At 32.9% G+C, this 26,287-nt stretch overlaps 1 protein-coding gene across 1 annotated transcript in view; it reads left to right on the top strand.

The window, feature by feature from the left end:
• LOC126880548 (neuronal calcium sensor 2) overlaps nucleotides 1-26,287 on the top strand; it is a 437,164-nt gene that overhangs the window by 227,558 nt on the left and 183,319 nt on the right. The window contains exon 2 of the mRNA XM_050644479.1: nucleotides 19,371-19,506. Within this exon, the coding sequence (XP_050500436.1) occupies nucleotides 19,396-19,506 (111 nt within the window). The 5' untranslated portion in view covers nucleotides 19,371-19,395. The remainder of the gene's footprint in view (nucleotides 1-19,370; nucleotides 19,507-26,287) is intronic.

Here is a 26,287-nt window from a genome sequence, read left to right on the forward strand (position 1 = left end):
AGAGGCGCAAAATGTCGCCTGACAAAATGTTCAATGTGATTTACCAATGTACCTACTTTTTGTAGTACCAATAATGTACCAATTTTCAAAAGTAAAATTAAAATAAACGTTATGTATTAATATTATGTGCTTTATGCTTTAATTACATAATCCTGAAGTTATCGGGGGCCGCTCGGGGTAATTTGGCCTAGGGCCGCAAGTATCCTAAATCCGGCACTGGTTACAGAAGAGCAATTAAATATTCATTAATTATACTTAATGTTCGTGTTGGAATAAAAAACTATTTACGGTGATATTAAAATACAAATACTGAAAGAAAATAGATTAATTTGGGTGAACTCTAGTTAAAAAAGTGAAATAAAACATTGAATATCATAGATACATTTAATTATAAATCATTAAAACGTACAAAGTTCAATTATGCGACGTGACCAAAGATATAAAAACAAATATTTTAAAGCAATTTGATCAGGAATATATAAAAATTAAAGAAAATAATAAAGTCTTAAAATACCGAATTGAAATTATTTGTTTTAAAGTCAATATTATGAAAATTTTAATGTAAAATGAATAATGTTAAATTGTTTTCATTTATTTGTATTTTTAGTAGTAAGTGTTATCACCTCTAGTCCTTATGCAAGCTTTAATTTGGGTAAACATGCTCCTAATCAAATTGTTAATATTTTATTGTTGTACTTTGTTCCATTTTTCAAGAGCAGCTTTTACTAGCCATGCGGTGTTTTGTGGATTATCCGGGCGAGCTATAATTTTTGTTTAAGCATATATCACAAACGCTCTATAGGGTTAAGGTCGGGTGAGTGAGCAGGCCACCCCATAACAGTGACATCTTCTGCTTCAAGAAAGCTTGTAGTCAATCTGCTAGTATGTGGAAGTATACCATAATGCATGAAAATTAAATGTTCTCCCATTGCACCTCTTCAGAGCCTAACTACAGATTCTAGAATCAAATCAACTTATCTGCGAGCTGTTAAAGTTGGTTGGATGAAAATTAAATGAGTTTCCACCGATCATAATGCCTTCCCAGAACATGACACATCCTCTTTTGTATCTGTGACCAAATCTGTCAGTTTCAGTTCTTGCTGGTCTTCCTCGCCCTCTAAGCACGCGAATTTCTTGGTCATCTGTTTTGAAACAAATCTTGGTTTCGTCTGAAAATAGCACATTTTGCCAATTTTCAATTTTTCTGTTTTGGTGTTGTAGATACCAATTTAGGCGATTAATCTTGAGCTGTCTGAATAAATCGGGAACCCATAACTGTTTCCTGCTATATAATCCTTCACCACGAATCTCTAGAGATCGAAGAACGGCCAAATTGTCTTGGGCCTTTGGATTGATAGATCGCTTAGACGTGTGGTTACCGTCCATTGTATACCTCTTGTGTAGGAGTCTCGTTTGGAGAGGTTAAAAAAATGTTTAAAGTTGTGTTCCATTCATCCGATTCCATTATTACTCTCGCAGTATTGATGTGGTCTTTGCAAGAGGATTCTGGTCTAAAGCCTGCTTAATTATAGTCCAGGAACTGAAGCTTTTCACCTCGCAATTTTTACAGAATAGGTCGATTTGCTTGAAAATTTGAGAATAAGTAGTGGATAGTCCAAGGATCAAAATATATATGATGCCGAAAGGCGCTTTTACCATGGGGGTGGTTGCCACCCCATCTCGGGGGTGAAATTTTTTTATTATATTTTGACCGCAAAAGTTGATAAAAACATTCATTCTAAGCAAAAAATGTTCTATACATTTTTTTGATAAAATTAATAGTTTTCGATTTATTCGCTATAGTTCAGAGAAATAAGGAAAAAAAATATCGTGTTGGTGACACAACCCCCTCCAGGCCGAAACCAAATTTTTCGAGTAATATGGTCATCTATAATAATAACCTAGATGTTTCCTGCAGCCGATTTTTATGATATACATAGTTATAAACAAATGAAGATCAAAAAACGGTAAATTTTCGCTTTTTTCGTCTACTACTAAAAAATTGGGCATTTTAAACAAATTTCAGAGTAATAAACTCATAAACCGTAAAAAAAAACTTCAATATGGCGTTCGCTGAATATGTCTATCCTTATTGGTTGCTTAGAAAATTGCCAAATAAATCATAAATTTTGAGTTTTTATAAATATTCATAACTTATTTAAAAATGAACTTAGAACCTTCTTATTACACGAAATTCTGAGACTTATGGTGCTTAAATCATACCCTAAATTTCAAAGCAATTGGTCAAACAGTTTAAAAGTTATTTAATTTGTTTATCCAAAATTAATTTTTTTTTGCAACACTGTAAGTCAGAAAATGATGAAGTTACAGTAATATTTTGGATAGTTTATGAAAGAAGAAAATTTACACTATTTATTTAAATTAAAAAAAAAATGACAAAAAATAATTATAAATATTGCAAAAAACATGTGAATTAAAAAATGGGGGGGCTAACTTTGTCCCTAAATGTCCTAGAACAGTTGTTTTTCTTTCTAATTGTGTATAAAAATTCAGTCTTTCTAAATGTGAAAAAATAATTTTTCTACGGGTAACGGTTAAAAAGTTATTCTAATTGTTTATAAGTAAGAAAAAAATCGACATGTTTTTGCAAAATAATTTTACACTGTTTAAAATTATTTTTTGTCATTTATTTTTAATTAAGGTAATAGTATAAATGTTCTTCTTTCATAAACTGTCTGAAGTATTATTGTAACCTCGTAATTTTCTGACTTATATTGTTGCAAAAAAATGAATTTGGGATAAACAAACTAAATAACTTTTAAACTATTCGACCAATTGCTTTGAAATTTAAAATATAATTTAAGTACAAAAAGTCTCGGCATTCCGTGTAAAAAGAAGATTCTAAGTTAATTTTTACCTAAGTTATGAATATTTATAAAAACTCAAAATTTATTATTTATTTTGCAATTTTCTAAGCAACCAATAAGGATGGACATATTCAGCGAATGCCATATTGAAGTTTTTTATACGATTTATGAGTTTCTTACTCTCAAATTTGTTTAAAGTGCTTAACTTTTTGGTAATAGACGAAAAAAGCGATAATTTGCCTTTTTTCGATCTTCATTTGTTTATAACTATGTATATCATCAAAATCGGCTGCAGGAAACATATAGGTTAATAATATAGATGTCCATACTACTCAAAAAATTTGGTTTCGGCCTGGAGGGCGATGTGTCACGGGAAAAATCTTATTTCTCTGGACTACTAACGAAAGTGTTAGTTTTATATCTAAGAAATCAATGTTTTTCGGTATAGGTACTCATTTACAATTCACTCAATTTGTGCCGCAGAAAAAAATTTTTCAAACCAAGTTCTTGGAAATTAAATAATCTACAATTTCATATTGAACCATTTTTTCGTATCACTGATGCTAATCTTTCTATTCTGAAGAAAATGACATTTTTTACCAAACTACAAAAATTCGTTATTCGCTTTTAACTCCAGTTTTTTTAAAACTGTGTGTGTGTGTGTGTGTGTGTGTGTGTGTGTGTGTGTGTGTGTGTGTTTTATGTTTTATTGGCACTGGTTTTCACAACCAACTGGCCAGTCAATTTCATAATTGTTTTTAGACTATAACTTATCACTAACTCTGGGGAGTAATGTGTAGTGTGTGTGTGTGTTGAGTAAGTGTCTTGTTACTTTGCAAAGTCGACATCATTGTCTTTGCAAAGAGACGCTAATTGTATCCGAACGTCTGCGGTCCCTCCGGTGAATACCGATCCCACAAGGACAGAAACTATTTTCATTTATTAATTTATGATAAACGAAAAATTTCTAACCCTGGTGAGATTCGAACTCACGACCTTTTCGGTTTTTTCGATCCATAGGCAGGCGCTCTTACCACTGAGCCACGGAGGGGTTTTTTTTAAACTAATCATTATAAGCCAGTCAAACGTCTAGAATCTATTAATAATACATAAATAAAGAAGAATGAATGAGACCAATGATTAAAAACACCTCTAGCTTACATTATTATGCTTCCAATTGGATTTCCCCTTTTTTTAAAATTATTGATTTTTTAACCGTAACTTTTTAATTTTTTATCTTAGAAAGTGATAAAGAATTTTATAGGTTTTTATGAGATCTATAAGGCTATTAATATTACATCTTTTTAAAATCCTCAGTCTCAAAAAGAGGTGACTTTGAAAGGGTTGGTAAAGGTGGTTTTTGCATGTTATTACAAGTTTTAATTTTCAATAGCTCACTCAATTTTTGCCGTAAGAAAAATTTTTGCAAACCATGTTCTTGGGAATTAAATAAACTACAATTTCATATTTAAACATTTTTTCGTATCTCTGATGCTAATCTTTCTATTCCGAAGAAAAGGGCATTTTTTACTAAACTACAAAAATTAATTATTCGCTTTTAACTCCATTTTATTAAAAACTAATACTTTTAAGCCGGTCAAACTTCTAGAAGCTATTAATAATACATAAATAAAGAAGGTCAAATAGGGTCAATGACTAATGTTAATTAGGCTGGTGATAAGGGGGTTGTTTCCGATAAATTTTTTGCTGAAAAAAAATAGGGACTGACATTCTTTTCATTATAAGTTACTTAATTTTTGAGCTAGAGACTTTTTTTTATTTCTAGAGATAGATATTTTTAAATATGTACTTTAAATTAGTTTCAACGAGTTATCCTCGAAAAATGCATAGTTTTCCCGTCGTTTGACTTTGAATCTACAATATTTAGCATTTGACGAAGAAGAACTAACATATAAAAAAGTATAGCTCGATTACTATTGGTTGTAAATAAAATTTAAAAACCAGATTTGTATATTTTTTTAAAATACATTTTATTAAGCAAAGTTGTTTTGATAAAACGAAAACTTTTTGAGTTATTAGTAGAAAACTGATTAAAAACATTGATTTTTTCGATATAAAACTAACACTTTCGATAGCGAATAAATGGAAAAGTATTGATTTTATCAAAAAAATGTATAGAACGTTTTTTGCTTAGAATAAATGTTTTTACCAACTTTTGCGGTCTAAATATAATAAAAAATTTCCACCCCCAGATGGGGTGGCAACCACCCCCATGGTAAAAGCGCCTTTCGACATCATAATATAGATTTTGATCCTTGGACTATCCACTACTTATTCTCAAATGTTCAAGCAAATCGATCCATTCTGTAAAAATTGTGAGGTTGTGTTCTATTGCAAGCTTCATTACTTTGACTGTTAGCTCAATATTCTACTTTGTAACCAAGGTTAGTCCTCTCCAATTTTTACAGTGTTAGATTGACCTTTTTTTTAAGCTTAATAATGTTACCTTTCTTCCAGCCCACTGGAATGCAGTTTGTTTTCCACACCTCTCGGATTATGGGGCAAAAGTTCATAAGTTAGATGAGGATCAGTTTTTAGTATTTTGTCAGGAACATTGTCGATTTCCGGAGACTTGTTTCTCAGAGATTTGATAGCTTTTGTTGAGTAAAGTAAATTTAGAGGTCAAAATAATTTTTTAATGGACAATTTTATTGGATATTATTATTTCGTTATTTACTGAACATGTAAATACATTTTTAAATCCCTCTAAAACATTCTGCTCAACTTCTAGCACTAAATCTTGCTAAAGCAACAAAGTTTAAACACAAACTGTAGAAACGAGAAGTACGTGACGGAATACTTTAATGGCCAATTTGGAATTTAAGACACTTTTCGCTAACAAGTTCGACTCTGTATGTAATGTCACTACATGCATTCCCGCAGTTCCGTAATTTATTGCTTTTGTCTTTAAGCGGCTGTAATTACATTAAGAGCTAATTAAGGGGATTTTGTAATGAAATGGTGACCGAAAACTGGATTTACTGGCAGTAATTTTTTAAAAGGCCATATAGAAAACACGGCGTGAAACTATGTAAATACATCCTAGAGAAACTACTTTGCAATATACGGAGTAGAACAAGTTTTTGCACTGTTTCTTTGCTAATTAGAAAAGTTACAACTCTTGCATATCTTAAAATATAAACTTTATAATTTTAAGCTGGAATTATAATCTCATCAACGTGCGCAGCAGCATTTTTAACTAAAAACTAATTTTTTCTGCAGCCGTCCTGGAAACTTAAACTATATGATTTATTAAATTTTTTCTTTTGAAAGTTCCACTTTACACACATCGTACCCGAAGCAATTATTTTCGGGGTGATTTTTTTCCCTTTTGGAACGATTTTGAGTACGCATGTTTTGTCCGATTTAGTAGATATTTTAGTTATTTTTCCAGGATTCTTGAGCTATCTTTTATGAGTAGAGCTGTAGCTCCAGGTTCATAAAGGTATCTTAAATTCCACGTGCAAATTTTCAAATCATTGTTTTTATTTGGTTTGTGAGTTCCTCGTAGGTTAAACAGTCTGGCTTCTTTCTTTAGAGCTTTCATAATATGGGTTTTTTACAGGATTAGATAGTTAGTCCAATGCTAAACACCCTTTCGGAGGACCATTTCCCCCATTCGCGTTAGTTCCGATCCAACTTTCCACCCGGGTTGTTTACCGGATCTCCAATTGGGGTTGTTCGATTTCACAGGGGGCACCATCGTGAAGGTGAGTAGAAGAGGCTAATGGAGTAAACTGGAACTAACCCCATGTTTTCGCATTCCTTTCGAATTACACTCCACTTCCACCCCCTTCTTTCATTAATTAGTTTAAAATCTAACAGCTCTGATTGGAGTCTTTAATTTTTTACAAAGCCGTATCCTTTTTCTGTCTTTATGCCCTTCAAAACCTTATAAAATCAAAACAACTAACAAGACGTACGAAGATACAAATGTATAAAACAATCATACGACCCGTTGTGATGTATGGAAGCGAAACGTGGACGATAACAAAGGCAAACGAAGAGAGACTACTTGTTTGGGAAAGAAAAATCCTAAGAATGATCTTTGGGCCTGTGCTGGATGAAGCATCAGGACAATATATATGATGAGAACTAAAAACTTTACCCAGACGCCAACATCATAAAAGAAATAAAGTCCAGAAGACTCCAATGGGCAGGATACCTCAGAAGACATTCTGACCAAAGAACGGTAAGACTGGTATGGGAGGAAGTTCCAACTGGAAGAAGACCACGCGAACGCCCTCGACTTCGGTGGCGAGATAATATAGCAGGAGACCTGAAAGTTATGGGCGTGGAGAATTGGATTGAGGTTGCTCAAGATAGAGAAGAATGGAAGCATGTTGTCGAGTCGGCTAAAACCCACGAAGGGTTGTAACGCCACGGAGTAGTAGTAGTCCATTGAAATGTTACATTTAGGGTTGCGTTTCTTAGAGGAGTCAATTTTATTTTTTTAATATGTAGGGGGGTTCAGTAGAAGCTTAAGTTAAAGTTTTTGGGGTCGCTGCCCTTGTCCCCCGGCCGCCATCTGTAAAAAAGGGGTGCAAAGGGATTTCGCGCTGTATCTCCTAAACCAGCAACCATACAGAAAATTTAATTACACATAAAATATAGCAAATTAAATTTTATACAATTTTATATGTATGACTTTTTATCCTCAAGTGACCAACAAAAAAGTTATAAACAAAAATAAGAGAAAATTTTGTAAGAAGTTTCCTTTTGGATGTTATAACTTTTTTCCGTTCATTTTACAATAAAATAGCATCATAGCGATTTTATAGAGGATTTTTCGACGAACAATTTCCATCATAAAGTTGTTTAATTTTATTTACCTATCTAGGTTTTACAGCGCTCCAAACTTGACCAGATTGTCGAATTCTTGTAGGAATACAATAAAAACAAAACCTTGGGCTTACTTTTCTATCTAAATATTTATTTATTGTGATTTTAACATTCCTATGCTATTATTAAGCTATTTTCGACCCTTTTCCCGGCGCCCTATGAGGTAGAATCTGGAGGCGCGTTTTTTGTGTGGTATCCCCAACAGGCCTAATCCACGGACAATTTCTAGACAAAATAATATTATTTATTATTATATGTTGAAAAAGATCTATCATAGTTATTATTTTTTCACTTTTTTTTCGATGGTCCAGGCTGCGAGTCAAGATCTGAATCAGTATCCGAGGTGAATTTTTGTGGTATAATGAGAGTTAGAGTTGGCGTCATTGTCGGTAATTCATCTTAGACCAGGGCGCATTTGTAAAAATATTAGTACATTTGGACGTTGAGAGGTGACTCAAATTTTTTTTTTCAGAAATTGCTTGAAAATAACTCAAATAATAATATTTGAGTTATCCTCCCTCTCAAAAAGATCCGGAACATTGTTTAAATAATCAAAATGTCAAAAAATTTAGGAAAAACTCGATTTTTTCTTGGTTTTATGAATATAACTTTAAAAGTATTAATTTCCGAGAAACGTTGTACTAACATAAAAGTTGCGTAATTAAATTGCTTATAATATAGAATTGGTTAAAAATTTAAAAAATAGTCACCCTTGTTGCAAAATAGCAATAATTGCGAAAAAACCATACAAAAACAAGTATTCGCATTTTACGTTTTTCAACCATTTATGCTACATGTAGAAATTTATATTTTACCCAGAAAAACTTTATGATATAGTAAAATAGTACTTTAAATTTCATCAAGATCGGTTCACTAGATTTTGCAAAATAAATTTTTCAATCCAGCTTTCCCAAAAAAAATCATTTTTTCAAAATGTTACAGGACTGAAAATAAAGCAGATAGCAAGTTTAATTTTTTTGCGTATAGAAGTATACTGTACCTTTCATCTGCAATTTGCAAAATTAAAATTGATTAACTACCACGGCGTCAGGAATTTTTTTAAATAAACATTAATTATTGGTTCTACGCGCAGGACAGCGGATAGTTTGCTCTGATTAGGCATTCCAATGACCTTTGATAATGATTGATACATTTTAATTTTTATTACATTTCGATATAAATAAATAAATTTGTTTATTGCAAAATAAAAACACATACTCTATCTTTTGAAATAACACTTTTTTAGCAAAAATTTTCTTTGTTCATATATTTTAACTTAGAAACTAAAAGTTTATTATTTTTAAACATATGCAATTGTTTAAACAATATTTCACAAACAATAATAAAATTAGTTTGATTTTTGTGGAATTAAAATATTAAAATATAACAAAGTATAGAGTAAGAACATAATATATTAGATAAACATTGGAAGACATTTTGGTGGAAATCAACTTGTGTGAATCGAACATCGCTGTCCTGCGCGAGCACCAAAAATTAATGATTATTTAAAAAATTTCCTGATGCCGTGGTAACTAATCGATTTTAATTTCGCAAATTGCAAATGAAAGGTACAGTACACTGCTATAAGCAAAAAAAATTCAACTGGTTATCTGCTTTATTTTCAGTCCTGCAGCATTTAAAAAAATGAATTTTTTTTACGAAAGCTGGATTGCAAAATTTATTCTGCAAAATCTATTAAACCGATCTTAATGAAATTTACAGTGTTGTTTTACTATATCATAAAGTTTTTCTGGGTAAAATAAAAGGTCCTACGTGTAGCATAAATTGTTGAAAAACGTAAAATGCGAATACTTGTTTTTGTATGGTTTTTTCGCAATTATTGCTATTTTGTAACAAGGGTGACTATTTTTTAAATTGTTAACCAATTCTATATTGTAGGAAATTTAATTACGCAACTTTTATATTAGTACAACTTTTCTCGAAAATGAATACTTTTAAAGTTATATTCAAAAAACGAAGAAAAAAATCGAATTGTCCCTTCATTTTTTGACATTTTGATTATTTAAACAATGTTCCGGACCTTTTTGAGAGGGAGGATAACTCAAATATTATTATTTGAGTTATTTTCAACCAATTTCTGCAAAAAAATTTGAGTCACCTCTCAACGTCCATCTCAAAACAGATGCGCCCTGGACTATCTACCAATTCATTTTCTTCAATAATAATGTTGATATGTCCACGATGTTGTTGCAACTTTCACCACCACAATAGAGGCACACTGCTGAACATTTTTGAGGTCTGCTTTTCGGCAACCACATGCACTTCCAGTTTCCATTGCACCTGCTAAAGATGAATTTCATAAGCTCGGGGGTACTGGAGGCTTGGAAGTTTGGATTGGTATCCAAAATTTTCCATGCTTTTTTCAGCCCCATTTTTATGGATCACAATGTTTACGGAGCCATGACTAAATCTGGTGATACACTTGGAGTACACCCGTGGAAACGGGCTGCATCTTGTGTTGGAGGAAGTGAGAAGAGACTAAATACATTTTTTGTCACTGTTTTAGCGAATCGTTTGTATCTCAGAGTTTCCAGAGATTCGTCTTTATTTCCGCCATTTAAAGAGACGAAAAACGTTCGCCGACAACAGTGAGTAAAAATGGCTCGACTTTCCCACTGACAAATAACACAAGCCTACATTTTTATTTTCATGAAAAAGTGTTTTAAGTTTGATAGGTGTCCTATAGTAAATAGGATGTGCTGATCACGAATTTGTGCTTAGTTTTTTTCCAGCACGTCAGGTTTTCAAGAAAAGTGTGTTTGAAATTTTTCATAGAAACTGCCAAAAATACTGATTAAAAATATTTATTGAAACTTTATTTAATACAAAGTTACGCTGCAAAATTGAGTTATTTATACACAAACAATGCAGTATAACCTACGTTATACAATCGTTGGTTTTTTTGAAAAAAATCGTTTTTCTTTTTCCTTGAAAACTGCGTTTTGTAGTTTTCTTCCCTCTTTAAGGTCCAGAAGTAATCAGCCATAATTATTATTTCCCATCTTCCTTGGTAATGTCTTTCCATCTCCTTTATATGTTGATGGAATCTCTCTCCCTGCTCTTCTTCTGTCAACGTGGGAATCCAGAAAATGAAGCTTGACACTCATATTGCATCCCAGTTTTTATAATTTTCGACCATGTTGGCTACAATTTGTTTATAGTTTGGGGACTTGTTGTTTCCAAGGAAACAGTCTACGACTGCTACGAAAGAACTTCATGCTTCAGATTGATCCTGGGCCATTGTATTCTGGAACAATCAGTCCGATTTTAAGGTTCGAATTTCAGGGCCTACAAAAATTCCTTCTTAAAGTTTAGCTTAATGCAGAAAATTTGTCGCTCGTTATTTAAAGCAGTCAACTTATTTATTTAAAGCTTTGACAAACTACTTCATCAATTCTAACTTTATGTGAAGAGGAGGAAAAGGAACTCATTGGGTCAACTAGAGTATCACGCTGCACATTTTTTGTGGCCATTCTTTCTTAACGTAAGCTAAATATTTCGTGCTCGTGCTCCCACTCACACAAAAAACACGGATACTTTGTGAATCCAGACTTCTGACTCAAAAGCATGGATATTATTTTGAGATCTGATAGAGATGCCAACAATATCCGTTATAATTTATTTTATTTCAGAACAGCTGAAGGTTCTCATATTATGTTTCTTTGAGATGCACAGAGTGAGCAACAGGTACTGAGGCATAAGTATTACCATTGTGCAACAAGACACCCTTCATACTTCTCTTAGAACAATCAATAAATAACCGCCATGATATGGAATCGTAATCAGCACCCAGTTTCTCGACTACTTCAGGAATATTAATACAATACACCAGTGAGCCTGATAAAAATAGCTTGATAAAAATATTCCACGAAATCTTTTTCGCGATGCCTATACCACGAAAACGTGGTACCTGGAGCCAATACATTTTTATCCTTCAGTCGTGATTCTTAGATTTGTGCAGCATCCTTCGATAGGCCCAAGTCTCTCACTAAGTCATTTAGTTCAGCTTGGATGAACTTTGGAGGTTGTTCTATATCTTGAATATTGAATTCGTCTTCATCGGATTTTTCGTTTTAAATTTCATCTGATGATTGCTGTTGGATGGTGTGAAGAAAAGGTGGGGGAATGAGGAATTCAATTTACGAGATATCAGTGAGGTACTTGTTTGCGCTAGTATATAATATCTCAAGGTTTTTTTTAATTTTTTGAAACATTTTGACTTAATGGGCAGTGTTGCTATTCAAATAAAATTCACATATTGTATTAAAATATTTTCTATCGATCTATCAAGTATTTTAAAGACATAATTTTAATGCAATACAAAATATCAATAAGGTACTTGTTTGAGCTAGTACATAATATCTCACAGGATTTTTTAATTTTGTGAAAAATTTTGACGTGATGGGCTTAAACCGAATTCATATTCAGAATTAGCTAAGGACACTTGTCAAACTGAAAATACCAAAAATCATGTCGGCCTGTGTAATCTTCCCTAGAGGTTTCTTACAAATAAAATAACCACCACTCATGATGCGCTCTTACAAAAAAACACAAAATGCTTATTTAATCACAAAAATATAAATTTTACCAACAAGACTCTCAATAGTATTATCTATAAAACTCAAAATACTTTTCAACAATTTTTAATACGACTGCATGTGGACAAATAGGTAGCACAACTGTAAGAATAAGTTAAGTAGAGGGGGACCGACTGCTGTGCCACCTAGGATAAATTATAATAATAAAAGTAATAGCAAGCAGATATTCAGTTCGGTACGGAAGAAAAATAACCTAACTGCAAATTTTGTCAGTTCCTGTTTATTGCGCAATTAACTTTTAAAATACTATGTAAAGATGATACAAAGAGACCGAACTGTAAAAATGTGTTAAGCCACTATAGGGTAGTTGCGTCGATACTGAAACACGCGCTATGTAGACCTTGTTTCAGATGCATAATGACGCAACTGTAGATAGGGTTGAAAATGGGGCGATTAAATTAAGATAATGAAATTCGAATCAATATCGATGAAAATAAAAGCCATCGTTTTCAAAAAACAAACGCCATACCGATGCTCCTGGACGATTACTCTTCATTTAATCCCTATTTTAAATATTTAAAAATCGTTTTTTTTTGTTCTTCTGAAGAATTTTGCATTTTTCGGTTGCGTCATTCTTCTTCTGGACTGGCGACTTTGTCCTCAAACAACTTCTTGAGCCTTTTCTATATATGCTTAGCGTTCTAAGTTTTATAGTGGGGAGAAAGGTCACAAATAGATTAATAATAGCATAGGAATGTTAAAATCTTAATAAATTGTATGAATAAAAAAATATTAATATAGAAAAGTAAGGGTAACATTTTGTTTTTATTGTATCCCTATGAGCATTCGAGAATCTGGTTAAGTTTGGAGCGCTGTAAAACCTAGATAAATAAATAGAATTAAACACCTTTATAGTCGAAATTGTTCGCTGAAAAACCCTCTACAAAATTGCTATATTGATATTTTATTGTATAATGAACTGCAAAAAAGTTATAACCTCCAAAATGAAAATTTTGGAAAACGAAAAAATTTTTACTTATTTTTGTTTATATCTTTTTTGTTGGTCACTTGACGATAAAAAGTAATAGAAACAAAATTGTAGAAAATTTAATTTGCTACATTTTATGTTTTATTAGATTTTCCGCAGGGTTGGTAGTTTACGAGATAAACCGCGAAACCCCTTTGCACCCCTTTTCCAAGATGGCGGCCGCGGGACAAGGATGGCGACCCCAAAAACTTGAACTTAAGCTTCTACTGATCCCCCTTACATATTAAAAAAAATAAAATTGACTCCTCTAACAAATGCAAGGTATGGTCTAAAAAATGTAACATTTTAATGGACTATTAGTAGTAGTATCCTTTTTCATATCGGGTTTCATTGCCAGACTCCACTAATGCCTGATCCAAGTGTATTATTGAAGATGACGTCTATCTTATTTTTTGAACGGTTGTCAAGTCAAATCTCAGTTATTCCTGCCTTCCATACTTGGTGGAGGTGCGCGTTTAAACATCACGTAACATATTTTGACTGAAAGCTACTATCTTAACCTTTCACTATGCATAAAATATTCGCCATTACATGGCTGTTTTTTAAAACTAAAGATGTTTTTAACAGAGCACAATCTGTGGGAGTATGGAACTGGGAGGAACAACAAATCAAGTTGAACCCCATTATCAACATTTGTGAAGTTTGCCCAGTGAAGTTTGTAATTGTTATTGGAGATGTTAATTCAGTCGTGAAGCTTGCATCGTATCTACACGATAAATCACAAAATACCATTTTGTAAGATATTCATAGTATTATAACAACGACCCTTCAAAACACAAAATACACATTGACTTATTTGAATTTAATGATGCGTCAAATATTTATGTACAAGAATTTTTATCTCTGTTAACCATGTCGGTGGTCGTTACATGATCAGTGTTTTATTATTGTTTGTAAATATAGAATGACGCAAATAAATTTTAAATTGATCATTACAATTTCAGATTTCTTCTTGCGATAACAATGACAATGTATGTATTGTGACAGTGAATAAGCTGTCCAATTTTAGTCAGCGTTTATAGTTTTTATATCGGGACATATATAGAAATATTTGCATGGTAATAGTGTTTAGAATGCTCTAAATTAGGCCAGTATAGAAAAAAAAAATGAGCTGAAAAAATCTTATACAAGGTTTTTGAAGATTCTAATGTCCAAAACTTTGGAATTTTCTAATATTTCATTTTTTTATTGATTTTTAAACGCTTTTCTTTACTTCAATACTTTGCATCAAATCTTTATACGTTAATTTGACTGACTTTTCTTGAATGCAAATGAATGAAAATTTGCAGACATATGCATTCGTGGGAACAATACACGAAGAGTCAATACATTTTTTTCCTGTTTATTAATTGTTTAAATAAAAAAAAACGATTTTAATGGAAAATGCTTAAATTCTGTTTTTTACAATGTAGAAACTTGAAACTTTTTACGTTAATTGTTTACGTTATGTTTAGAAATAAACAATAAAGTTTAAAATTTTGAACGCTCATATATTTGTTCATATATAAATAGGCGTTTATTAGTGTCAAATTTCAATACGATACGAAACAAAACTTCAACCAAAACTCGAATTCAAAAAATTCGTGTTTTTATCGTAGTCTTAGAAAAAACCACCGGTAGAGACGTTTTGTGCTACAATTAACATTAGAATTCGTTTTGTCGTATTAATTAATTAAACGCTTTTCTTTAGTTCAATCGTTTGGGTCAAATCTTTGGACGTTAATTTGACTGCCTTTTCTTCAATGCAAATGACTAAAAATTTGCAGACATATGCATTCGCGGGAACAATACACGAATAGTTAATAAAACATTTTTTTCTTTATTAATTGTTTAAGTAAAAAAATGATTTTAACAGAAAATGCTTAAATTCTCTTGTTTTTTACAATAAAGAAACTTGAAACTTTTACAGATTGTAGCTAATTATATGAACTATACATAATTTCACTTTTTACGTTAATTGTTTACATTATGCTTTATAAATAAACAATAAAGTTTTAAATTTTTTGCCGATTCCGACTACTTTTCATGTTTGTACATCATATGTTTTATACATATTTTAATAAACATGACGTTATATTTTAATGTTTGAAAAGTGTAAGACTAAAAAGCAAAAAATTAAAAAATTTGAAAAAATATTTTTAAGAAACGCTTTTCTTTAGTTACGAGTGACTAAAATTAAACATAAAAAAATCAACCAAAAAGCAAAAAATAAAAAAAATTGAAAAAATCTAACACATTCGTTAAAGAAAAGCGTGGGGCAAAAACCGTTTATTCGATGAAGACGCGCCACGCTTTTCTTTGACGAATGTGCTAGATTTTTTCAATTTTTTTTATTTTTTGCTTTTTAGTTGATTTTTGGATTGAGGAACTGTTTAATGATGAAAGGCCCGCGCTTGAAATTAACGAAGTAGTTACAGGACCTGACATAACTATGGACGAAATTGAACAAGCAATAAGATTAGCAAAGACCAGAAAAGCGACGGGACCAGACGAAATACCGAATGAAATAATAAAGCTCTTCGAAAATTCAGGTAAAAGATCTCTCCTTCATCTTTTTAATAAAGTTTATCAAACTGGCTATATACCAACGGATTGGCTGCTGTCGACTTTTGTGACGATACCTAAAAAAGCAAACGCGAAAAGATGTAGTGACTACCGAACCATTAGCTTGATGAGTCATGTTTTAAAGATATTTCTACGAATTTTGCACTCTAGGATGTACCAAAAAATAGAAGAACAGCTTGGTGATACACAGTTTGGATTCCGCAATAACCTTGGGACCAGAGAAGCACTGTTTAGTATTCAGGTTATGGTACAGAGATGCAGAGATGTCGGACATCCGGTTTATATGTGTTTCATTGACTTTGAGAAGGCCTTTGATCGGGTAAAACATACGGAAATGATTGCTATTCTTCAGAAAGTGGGTATTGATGATAAAGACCTACGCATTATCAAAAATCTTTACTGGCATCAACGTGCAAACATCAGGATTGGCTGGGACACGTCTGAAGAACTTCAAATACGAAGAGGAGTAAGGCAGGGCTGCATTTTGTCCCCACTAATATTTAACATCTATTCTGAGTTTGTTTTCAATAAAGCAGTGGATAATGCTCAATGTGGTATCAAAATGAATGGCGTCAATATTAATAATTTGAGATATGCGGATGACACGGTGTTAATTGCGAGCAATTATTAAGAACTTCAACATCTGATTAATAGGATTACCACAACGTGTGATGAATATGGACTCAAGCTAAACACCGCAAAGACCAAGGTGATGGTTGTCAGTAAGACGCCAATACAACCGGAAGTAGTAACAGCTTATGGTGAACAATTAGAAAGAACTAACAGTATCACCTACCTTGGTTGTAATCTAAATGAGAACTGGGACATGAGCAAAGAAATTAGAATACGTATAGAGAAGGCCAGAGCTGCATTCTTTAAGATAAAGAAACTTTTATGTGGAAACAACATTACTTTGAATCTTAAAATTAGATTAGTGAGATGTTATGTGTTCTCTACTCTTTTGTACGGTATCGAAGGTTGGACTTTAACAGATACTCTTCTCAAGAAATTGGAAGCCTTTGAAATTTGGGTATACCGAAGAATCCTACGAATAAGTTGGGTGGATAGAGTTCGTAACGAAGTTGTTTTGCACCGGATGGGAAAAGTCACAGAAGTCGTCAGAACAGTTAAAAATCGAAAACTTGAATATTTTGGCCATGTTATGCGACACCCAGAGAGATATAATATACTCCATTTAATAATACAAGGCAAGGTAGACGGAAGAAGAGGGCCAGGTCGAAGAAGAACGTCATGGCTTAAAAACCTGAGAGAATGGTATAACAGATCCTCTGCATCCCTTTTCCGAGCTGCCGTTAACAAAATTACTATAGCCAATTTGATAGCCAACGTTCGATAATCGAGCACGGCACATGAAGAAGAAGAAGTTGATTTTTTTATAATATGTTTAATTTTAGTCACTCGTAACTAAAGAAAAGCGTTTCTTAAAAATATTTTTTTCATATTTTTTTATATAATTTATAAGCTCTTCTGAATAGTTAAACATAATTTTGCTTTAGTTCTGATGAATACTAAATAAATCTTAAAACCAGATAAACGATATGCAAAAAAAATGATTTAATCTCTTAATTTTCGAGCAGCATCTTTTAGTTCTCGAAGTGTAATAGGGGGATTATTTCGCTTCTTGATGCATGTTTTGAGAATATCTCAAACATGTTCCACGATGTTCATGTCGGAGGAAATCTAGGGCTACTGTAATGTGGATATTCCTTGTTCTTCCAGAAAATTTTGCACTGCTGCTCTTCGATGAGGAGGTGCGTTGTCATGCATAAACCCAAATCCATCAAATACTGCCCCTTGGAATAGACGCACTACATGATTTAAAACTTCCTCGATGTATATAGCCCCAGTGACTCTCCTCTCCAGAACTTCTCAGAACTCATAATACCACCCCAAACCATAATACTCCCACCTTCAAATAAGGCACGCGGTTGGGCTGTTTCTAGTCGGGCTTGTCGTCCTGGGGCCCTCCAAACCAGTGTTCTTCGCGAATCAGAAACCAAGCCAATTTTTGATTTATCAGAGAACATCGCGATATTCCAGTTATTACCATGATGTACCATTTCTCTAGCCAGTCTAGCCCATTGCAACCTTGCCATTTTGTGTTGGTAGGTTAGTTTGGGAACACGTAAGGGTTTTCTACGATACAAATTCACCGCACTTAGTATGCGTGTTTTGTTTGCCGTGAAATATTCTGTTCTTGAAGCCTAGCAATTTCTCTGGATATACCACTTGTAGATTCCAGACGATTCTGGTCTTGTGCTGCTGTTGTACATCGACTTCTGCCACTTCTGGGGAGATCCTTCACGTCATTTGTATCGTCGTTTTTTTTTAATTTTCGATACAGCACTTTGAGTAACATGAACAATATTCGCGATATCACTTTCAATAAAGCCCTTAAAATTTAAATGTGATCAAATCAAATGTGATAAATAAAGATTGAAATAATCTAAATACGCTAATCAGTTGAATGTTTGAAAAATTCTAGATACAATGAATATCAACAACAGTTTTAAAATCACCATAGACGTAGATATATTATTTGTATGTATTCCAAACCTTTGGACATGTGTGTAAAAGGTATACGAGGGACAGCTGATGACAAATCCGTGAAGCTGACTTTGCTTTGTTTTTTTTTATCAATCATAACGAGTGAAAAAAACCTAATTTGGTATGGGGATGAACATGGGAAAGACCATTCAGTACACGGTCGGAGAATAACGGGGCAGCGATTTATCAATTCTAAATAGCTGGTCGGTTTGGCTTTTAATTCAATAGGTTAAAACCCGATTGGTCTCCAGGCAATATCTTTTGGCCACCAACTTAGTCTTCAGATCAGTTCTCAGTAGACTGTCTTTTGCAAGCAAGCAAGCAATTTGATTTAACCCAGCCTGTGAGATATGTTCCCCCCTTAGAAAAAGACATTCGGGTGTAACAATTCATTGGAGCGGGGTGTATTAACCCGTGTATTACAGGAGTCACTCCACCTCGCTCCAATGCTCCAGACCATCTCTTTCTCCCTATAGCACTCTGATGCGCTATAAGGGCACAACTATCAGCCAAATGCTCTTCACGTGGGAATTCTGGGTAAGGAGTTCAACGTAGTGCCTTAATCGATTGCAAAATTCAGGCCAGCGTGAAGAGCTTTATTCCTGTTATCCTCTAATGACTTATCCGCGAACTAAAATTGCTTGCTCAGGCCCCAAGTCACTGAACCGAGCTGGGCGTGGTTCAGTGACTTGGTGCTAAAGGGTGACTGTTTTCTGTTACAGCGATCGCTCCTTTTATGTTATTCCGGCAACCCATTCCCTCGCCTTCGTTGGTAGTAGTGGAAAATAGTGGGAAAGCGCATCGCTGGTGCGTTGGTGACGCGAAGCGGATGCGCTACCGTTACAAAATTAACAGGAAAATTTCTCTAATTGTACAAAAAATTCTTAGACTGTTTTTTTTTAAACAAGCACACACTATATATTCTTATTTTTTTTGCAGGTGTTAGACCTTCAAGGTCTGAACCATGGGGTGTTTCGGTAGTAAGGACAAATTGTCCAAGGAGGACATGGATTTTCTTAAATCGCACACTAGATATGACGAGAGCACAATTAAAGAATGGTATAAAGGCTTTAAGGTAAGATTTTTTATATTGCTACATAATAGTAAACTTGCATAAAATTTTAAATTCGAAAAAAAGGTTATAAATCACAACAGAACATAATTTAAAACGTTTCAAACGTGTATCAAAGATAAAAAAGTTTTTTTGTCTTTTTTTTGGCCCCTAAAGACAATTAAAAATTCAAATTATAGCAGGCAGCCCAAAACGCGTCGTGACGTCATCCGGTTATATGTTTACATTCTGCACCAACAAAGTAAACAAAATTGTATATAATTTTAAACTAGACATTATAAACGTCAGTAGAAAATACAGTTATGTGACGTCACAAGTGTTTTTGATCGTTTGAACTATTCATAGAAAACTTGTACTTTTACAAAATGGTTTTTATTTTCCATAGTAAACCTTCTTTCCTTTCCTTCAAAAACTGTATCAAACTACAATCTCAACAAACTGGTATATATTATTACAATGACATACGATAAATGTCATTAGAATATAAATGTTTTTCCCTTATTCCGCGACGATGAGCTGGCCAAATACCCAAGTAGGTGGAGGCCAATAAACTAAAGAAGGAGAAGAAGAATATACCTAAATATAACCATGATCATAACTATATAATAAAACCATGTGGCGTCACGGGTCGTTTGAACTATTTTATACCGCAGAAGACTTTAAATTGGTATTTCCAAGTTATTACGAGTTTTTAAAGCGTGAAATTTTGGAAATCTCATTTTTAAACAAAACTGAACATTATTATGTAATAAAAAAAATGTGCAAGTTCTATATTGTATTCACAACATAAATAATAGTTATTTATGTACCAAGACAGTAAAGTGACTCTTTATCGAACGAGTCTTGATATTACGAGAAGAGCGAGCGTAGCGAGCGATGCGAGTAACAGACGAGGTCGATAAAGAGTCTTTACTGACGTGGTGCATATAAAATTTTATCTCCAACATAATTTAATTGGAAATAAACTTGGAATTTGAACTCGCACCTTAAAGTTGACTACGTAAGAGTTTGGGCTCTGTAATAATTTAAAAATTATATAAAATTTATAAATAAATTGAATAAAAACCTGTCGTTTATTTAACTTCTTTAAAATCTCAATATAACACTACACATTTTTTTTAATTTGATTAACTTCATTATTTCATAAAATTAATCATCTTTAATTTTAATAATCCCTGAATGAACAACTGGAAAATGAAGTACTAAAAGCTTGACAGCTTGGATAATGCCAAAATATATTTTATCTACAATTTCACTTTCTACAATAATTTGATATTGGTTTTAACACTTACTTGCAATTTACAATTTAAGAACTTTTTAAAATTTAGACGTCATAATAATTTCATGACAGTGATGACAGATAACTTTTGCAGTATGGCCGCTTTCGATTTTTAATCGATAGTTATCAGTATTGAATAATTACTAAATCGGTAAAGTTTTGATTTATTTTATATTAATATATTTACAAAATACTACAGAATTTCACTTTTTGACATAAATTTAATTGTTGATAACGCAAATGGTGTACAATATTTTTAGTAATTAAGTAAATAAATTTTAAGTTCACTCAAATTCTCGCCATTCGATTACTGCCATCGACCTCTTACATTCAATCTGGGTTAATTTGATTAATCGCGGCAGGTAAAGTAAAATTCTTCTTTCAGTACAATAAAGTGTTACTTTACTGCCGCAAATGAGGGAAGTGAGTACAATAATGAATGACTTTAGTGAGGGTTGGCGATAATATATATTTTTTAAAGTAATCACAATGTTTATCGAATTTTGGAAATACTCGGCAACATCTATGATTAGAACGTTTTAAATTAAATTGATACTATATTTGAAACATGGTATAAAGTATAAAGGAATGTTTTTAACACAACAATTTGTTTATTTGAAAATATTGGACACAATATATAAACACAAATTAAAGTTACTAACTAGATAAACCTTGTTGGCGTAAATAACGTTTCAGTTGGCGCATTTTATCGCTTTAATTGAATAATGAACTTTTGTATACATTGGAATCGGCACTAACTCAATTATAAAGTTTTTGTACATCATGTATTCGAACTACCATGGGAAAAAGAATAAATATATACCTATGATGACCATACCAGAGACTTGCATTTGAAAAATTCTTCGTTTTGGCTGATGAATGTGTAGACCTTGAACATGGCCGAACCATCTTAACCTATGCTCTCTAATTTTGGCATAAGTTGGTGCCACCCGTAGACTTACTCTGGTATACTCATTCCTTATCCTTTTTGGACATTCTACACGTTCAACTAAGCTATCTTATTTCCGCTACATGCATTATTCTTTTTAACTGCCCAACAGTCAGTTCCGTACATCATAGTTTGTCTTATGACAGTTTTATAGAATTTTTTCTCCTGTTCTGGATCTTCCCTTATATAAGCAATTGAAGTAGGTCGTATCTCTCACCATGCATGACATGCCCAAGTTATTGCCGCGTTAGTGTTTTGATGATTTCCATTATTTTGTTAACACTTCTCATGACTTGGTTATTCGTTACATTCTCGGTCTATGATATCTTCAGGATTCTTTTATATACAAGGTGTTTGGTAAAGAATGGGCCATAGCTCAACCTTAGATTAAAATAGTTCGATTTAAGCTAACTTACCTTAGTACAAAAGCTGACAATAACCGAATTACAGGGTGTTAAAGTTAAACTTTTATTTTATTTATTCTTGAATATTTCCTAACAGGTATGGAATAATAACACGAAATTTGGTAAGCGGGGGTTTTTTTAGACAAAAAATATAAATTCGCCACGAAAAATGATGTATTATCCAGAGGGCGCCACATACGCCTTTCAGAGCTCATTTAATAGGTTCAATTTTTTTATTACTTACTCTATATCTTTTTTGAATCAAAACTTTTATTCTCTTAATATTTTTACTTAAAAAGGTACATTAGATTCATCTCACTAAACTCAACCGTTTTCGAGATAAACGCATTTTAAGTCTGCGAGGCAACATAATTTTTTGCATAATATCATTGTAGCTACACCCGAAAAATAACTTAAAATCATAAAAGTTTCCAAAAATGTATCGCAAATTTCTTTAAATGGAGTTTGCGATGCAATGACATAAATATGAGAACTGGCACAATTATTATGGTTTCAAGTTGATTTTTGGGGTGTAACTACAATGATATTAAGCAAAAAAATTATGTTGTATCGCAGATTTAAAATGCGTCTATCTCGAAAAGAGTTGAGTTTAGCGAGATGAATGTAGTATACCTTTTTTAAATAAAAATATTAAGAGAATAAAAATTTTGACTCAAAAAGTATATAGAGTGGGGGATAAAAAAATTGACCGTGTTAAACGAGCGTTGAAAGATGTATGTGGCGCTATCTGGGTAATACATCATTTTTGGTGGCGAATTTAGATTTCTCATCTCAACTTTGACGTCATTTATTGCATCTGTCGATAAGATGTGAGTTAGTATCTCACCTTTTTTTATTGCATCTTTGGCCAGCTCATCCACTTTCTCATTACCCAGTATACCGGCATGCCCTTTTACCCATATAAATACTACTTCCACTTTAGACAAATTATTTTTTATATTACATAAAATTTTTGATTTGTATGAACTAAAATCAGTATTTTCAATTGAATATATTGCAGATCTGGAGTCTGTTATTATCACAGCTTTTTCAATATTATTCTCTTTGATCCATTCTAGAGCTTTTTCGATGGCTATAATCTCAGCTGTAAAAATACTACTAATACTAGATAATTTGTAATTATTATGCTGATGGGTATTTTGCACATACATAGCACATCCTACTCCTGTTTGATTTTTAGAACCGTCTGTATAAATTACTGTGTAATCCACAAAGTCGCTCAGTATAGATTTTACTAAAATATTATTTAAATGATTTGATTCTGTATATTTAGGAATTATGATTCTGGGTTTTTTTATCAAAGTTTTATACGGAAATGTTTGTTCGTTCTTTTTTCTATTACAACTCTGATTTCTTTGGAGAAATCGCTTGTGTGATAAATTATTATTGTACCAAGATAGTTGTAGTTTTCTACCTGTTGAAAAGTTGTTCAATAGTTGCTCAAAAGTTGCAAGAAATATTGGTTATGAACCAGGAGCGTCATTTGAAATTTTGATTGGAGGGGGGGCAAGCATTATATATACAATACATTATAGATGATGTAATGACGAAAATTGATGTATTTTTTGTAAATTTCAGTCATTTTCAGGGCCAGGGGGGCAAGTGCCCCCCCTGCCCCTATTAAATGACGCCCCTGTTATGAACACTCGTGTTTGGTTCTGTAGTAACTTTCAGCCATTTCCAAATTTCCAGTCCAAGTCAAAAATTCATCAGCATATCACAAAATTGATTACCGAATTTACTACAGAAATTATTTTTTTTTGGGATCTCGTCTTACATTGTATTAAGCATCTCGTGGAAAATAAACTACAAACTATAAAACAGTTCAAAATCCTTTTCACAATACAATTTCTTTATCACGCCAACTTTACAGACCTGGATCCCGCGTCCAAAAAAAAGTTGATTAATAGCAAGCTGAAAATTTGTTAATAGCTTAACTGTGTCTAGTCGGACAGACTTTGATGTATGGGAACACTGGAACAGGGAAAGTTTTAATTGTGGAACAGGTTAAAAATTTGGAACGTCAGACTACGAAAACATTCCATGTATTTTGTCGGACAGAACTTCCAATTGATTTGTTACCATTTCATTAAACCCTCATGCAAAAATCAGACTGGTGTTTATCACCAACTGGGCATTTTAATGAGTGAAACACGAAGAACATGTCAAATGACAGGAACCATGTTGGTTAGTAATAACAGTCTGATTTTTGCATGAGAGTTTAATGAAAGTTCCGAAAATGTTTTGTCCGACAAAATACCTCTGGCGTTTTCGTAATCTGACGTTCCAAATTTTTAAACTGTTCCACAATTAAAACTTCCCCTGTTCCAGTGTTCCCGTACATCAAAGTTTGTCCGACTAGACACCGTTAAGTTATTAACAAATTTTCAGCTTGCTATTAATCAACTTTTTTTTGGTACGCGGGATCCAGGTCTATTAAGTTTGAAAAAAGTTTAATAAGAAAGTTCGATTTTTAGTTTGTCGTAGCCTATTATAATAGTATCGATTAACTGACCTCAAACATGAAAAAGTTCCTCATTTTTATCTCGAAATCAAACTAATTTGACCATTAACATGTTAATCCTGTCCTACAACTACCAATTAAATAACAATATGGGCCGTTATTCATTTTTGCCGTAACTACTTTTCTGATATTATTGTACTATTTATAATATGAACAAAATTTTCGTGCATAAGGTTGATGTAATAGCCGGTTTTAACGTATCTGTCATCGAATATTTAGTTTTTTGGTAAAATAATAATAACAAACAATTAACTTGTCATAAGTTGAATCAAAATTATAGGTTGTTTGAGGAAAACGTGTTGCTAAAAGATAAGAAAATATTGACAAAGGATATTGCACTTAAGGTTGATTGCGTTAGTCATTTTCTATTCGCCAGATTTGGCTGCTTCTGACTCGTATCCATCATAAATCATCTTTGATAAACCAGACAGCTTAACTAACTATGGTTTTATTGTTTGTAGCATTTATATATATTATCGGCTTACAACGTTCTCCGTCTTCCGATACCCGTTCGCCATTCCTCTCTGTCCACACATTGATCTACTTGTAGACCTCTTTCATCCATGGCTTTGTTTATTCCTGCCTGTCAACTTTTCCTCGGTCTACCTCTTCTTCTTCTACCTTGCGGTCTCTAGTTTTGTACTTGTTTTGGGATTCTGTCTTCGTGCATTCTTTGTACGTGTACGTGACCAAACCATCGTAGTTGTATTTCGTTGATTTCGTCATTTATTGTATGTATGACCTTCATTATTTCTCGTATCCGTTCATTGGTAACATGTTCTCTTCTTGATCTTCCTGTAGCTCTTCTCCAGAAATCGATTTCGGTGACCTTCTAACATTTGTTTTGATTTTTCCTTCATAGACCATACTTCGCAGCTGTATGTTATAATGCTTTTCACTACGGCGTTATAGATCTTTTTCTTGTTTTGGTTGTTTATCTGCTTGTCCCAGAGTACTGAGTTTAGGAGCGTAATTGCTTTCCTGTCCTGAGTATTTCGTTCTTTAATGGACCCGTCCAGTGTTCCATCATTCGGGATTTTCATACCCAGGTATTTATATTCGTTACATTTACTGATTGTTTCTGCTCCTTCTAGTATCAAGTCCTGCTGCGTTCCACCGATATTTATATATTTGGTTTTTCGTATGTTGATCTCTACTCCCCATTTCCTGTATTCCTCTATTAGCTTTCTTGTCATGTAACAAATATCATCGTAGTCTTGTGCATTAGTATTTGGTCGCCTACGAAACAAAGAGTATATTATAGTGTATGGTCATTTAGTGGGAGTCCCATGTTCTTGCATTTCCGTTTCCAATTTTTAAGAGCTTGTTCCAAATATATTTTAAATAGTGTTGGAGAGAGGAAGCATCCTTGTTTGAGCCCTTCATTTGTCAGAAATCCTTCGGTGAGTTTGTTTCATTGTTTAATTCTCGTGGTCGTGTTATAAAATTTTTTAATTATTTTTATGATTTCTATGTTTATATTTGTATTCTTCATTGCCTCCCATAACTTTACCAAAGGTACACTGTCGTATGCCTTTTTCAGATCAATATATACGAAATGAATCTCTTGGTTAACCGCTGTTTTCTTTTCCATGACTTGTGTGATT

Source organism: Diabrotica virgifera, chromosome 2 (assembly GCF_917563875.1).
Source record: "Diabrotica virgifera virgifera chromosome 2, PGI_DIABVI_V3a".
Classification (NCBI taxonomy): Eukaryota; Metazoa; Arthropoda; class Insecta; order Coleoptera; family Chrysomelidae; genus Diabrotica; species Diabrotica virgifera.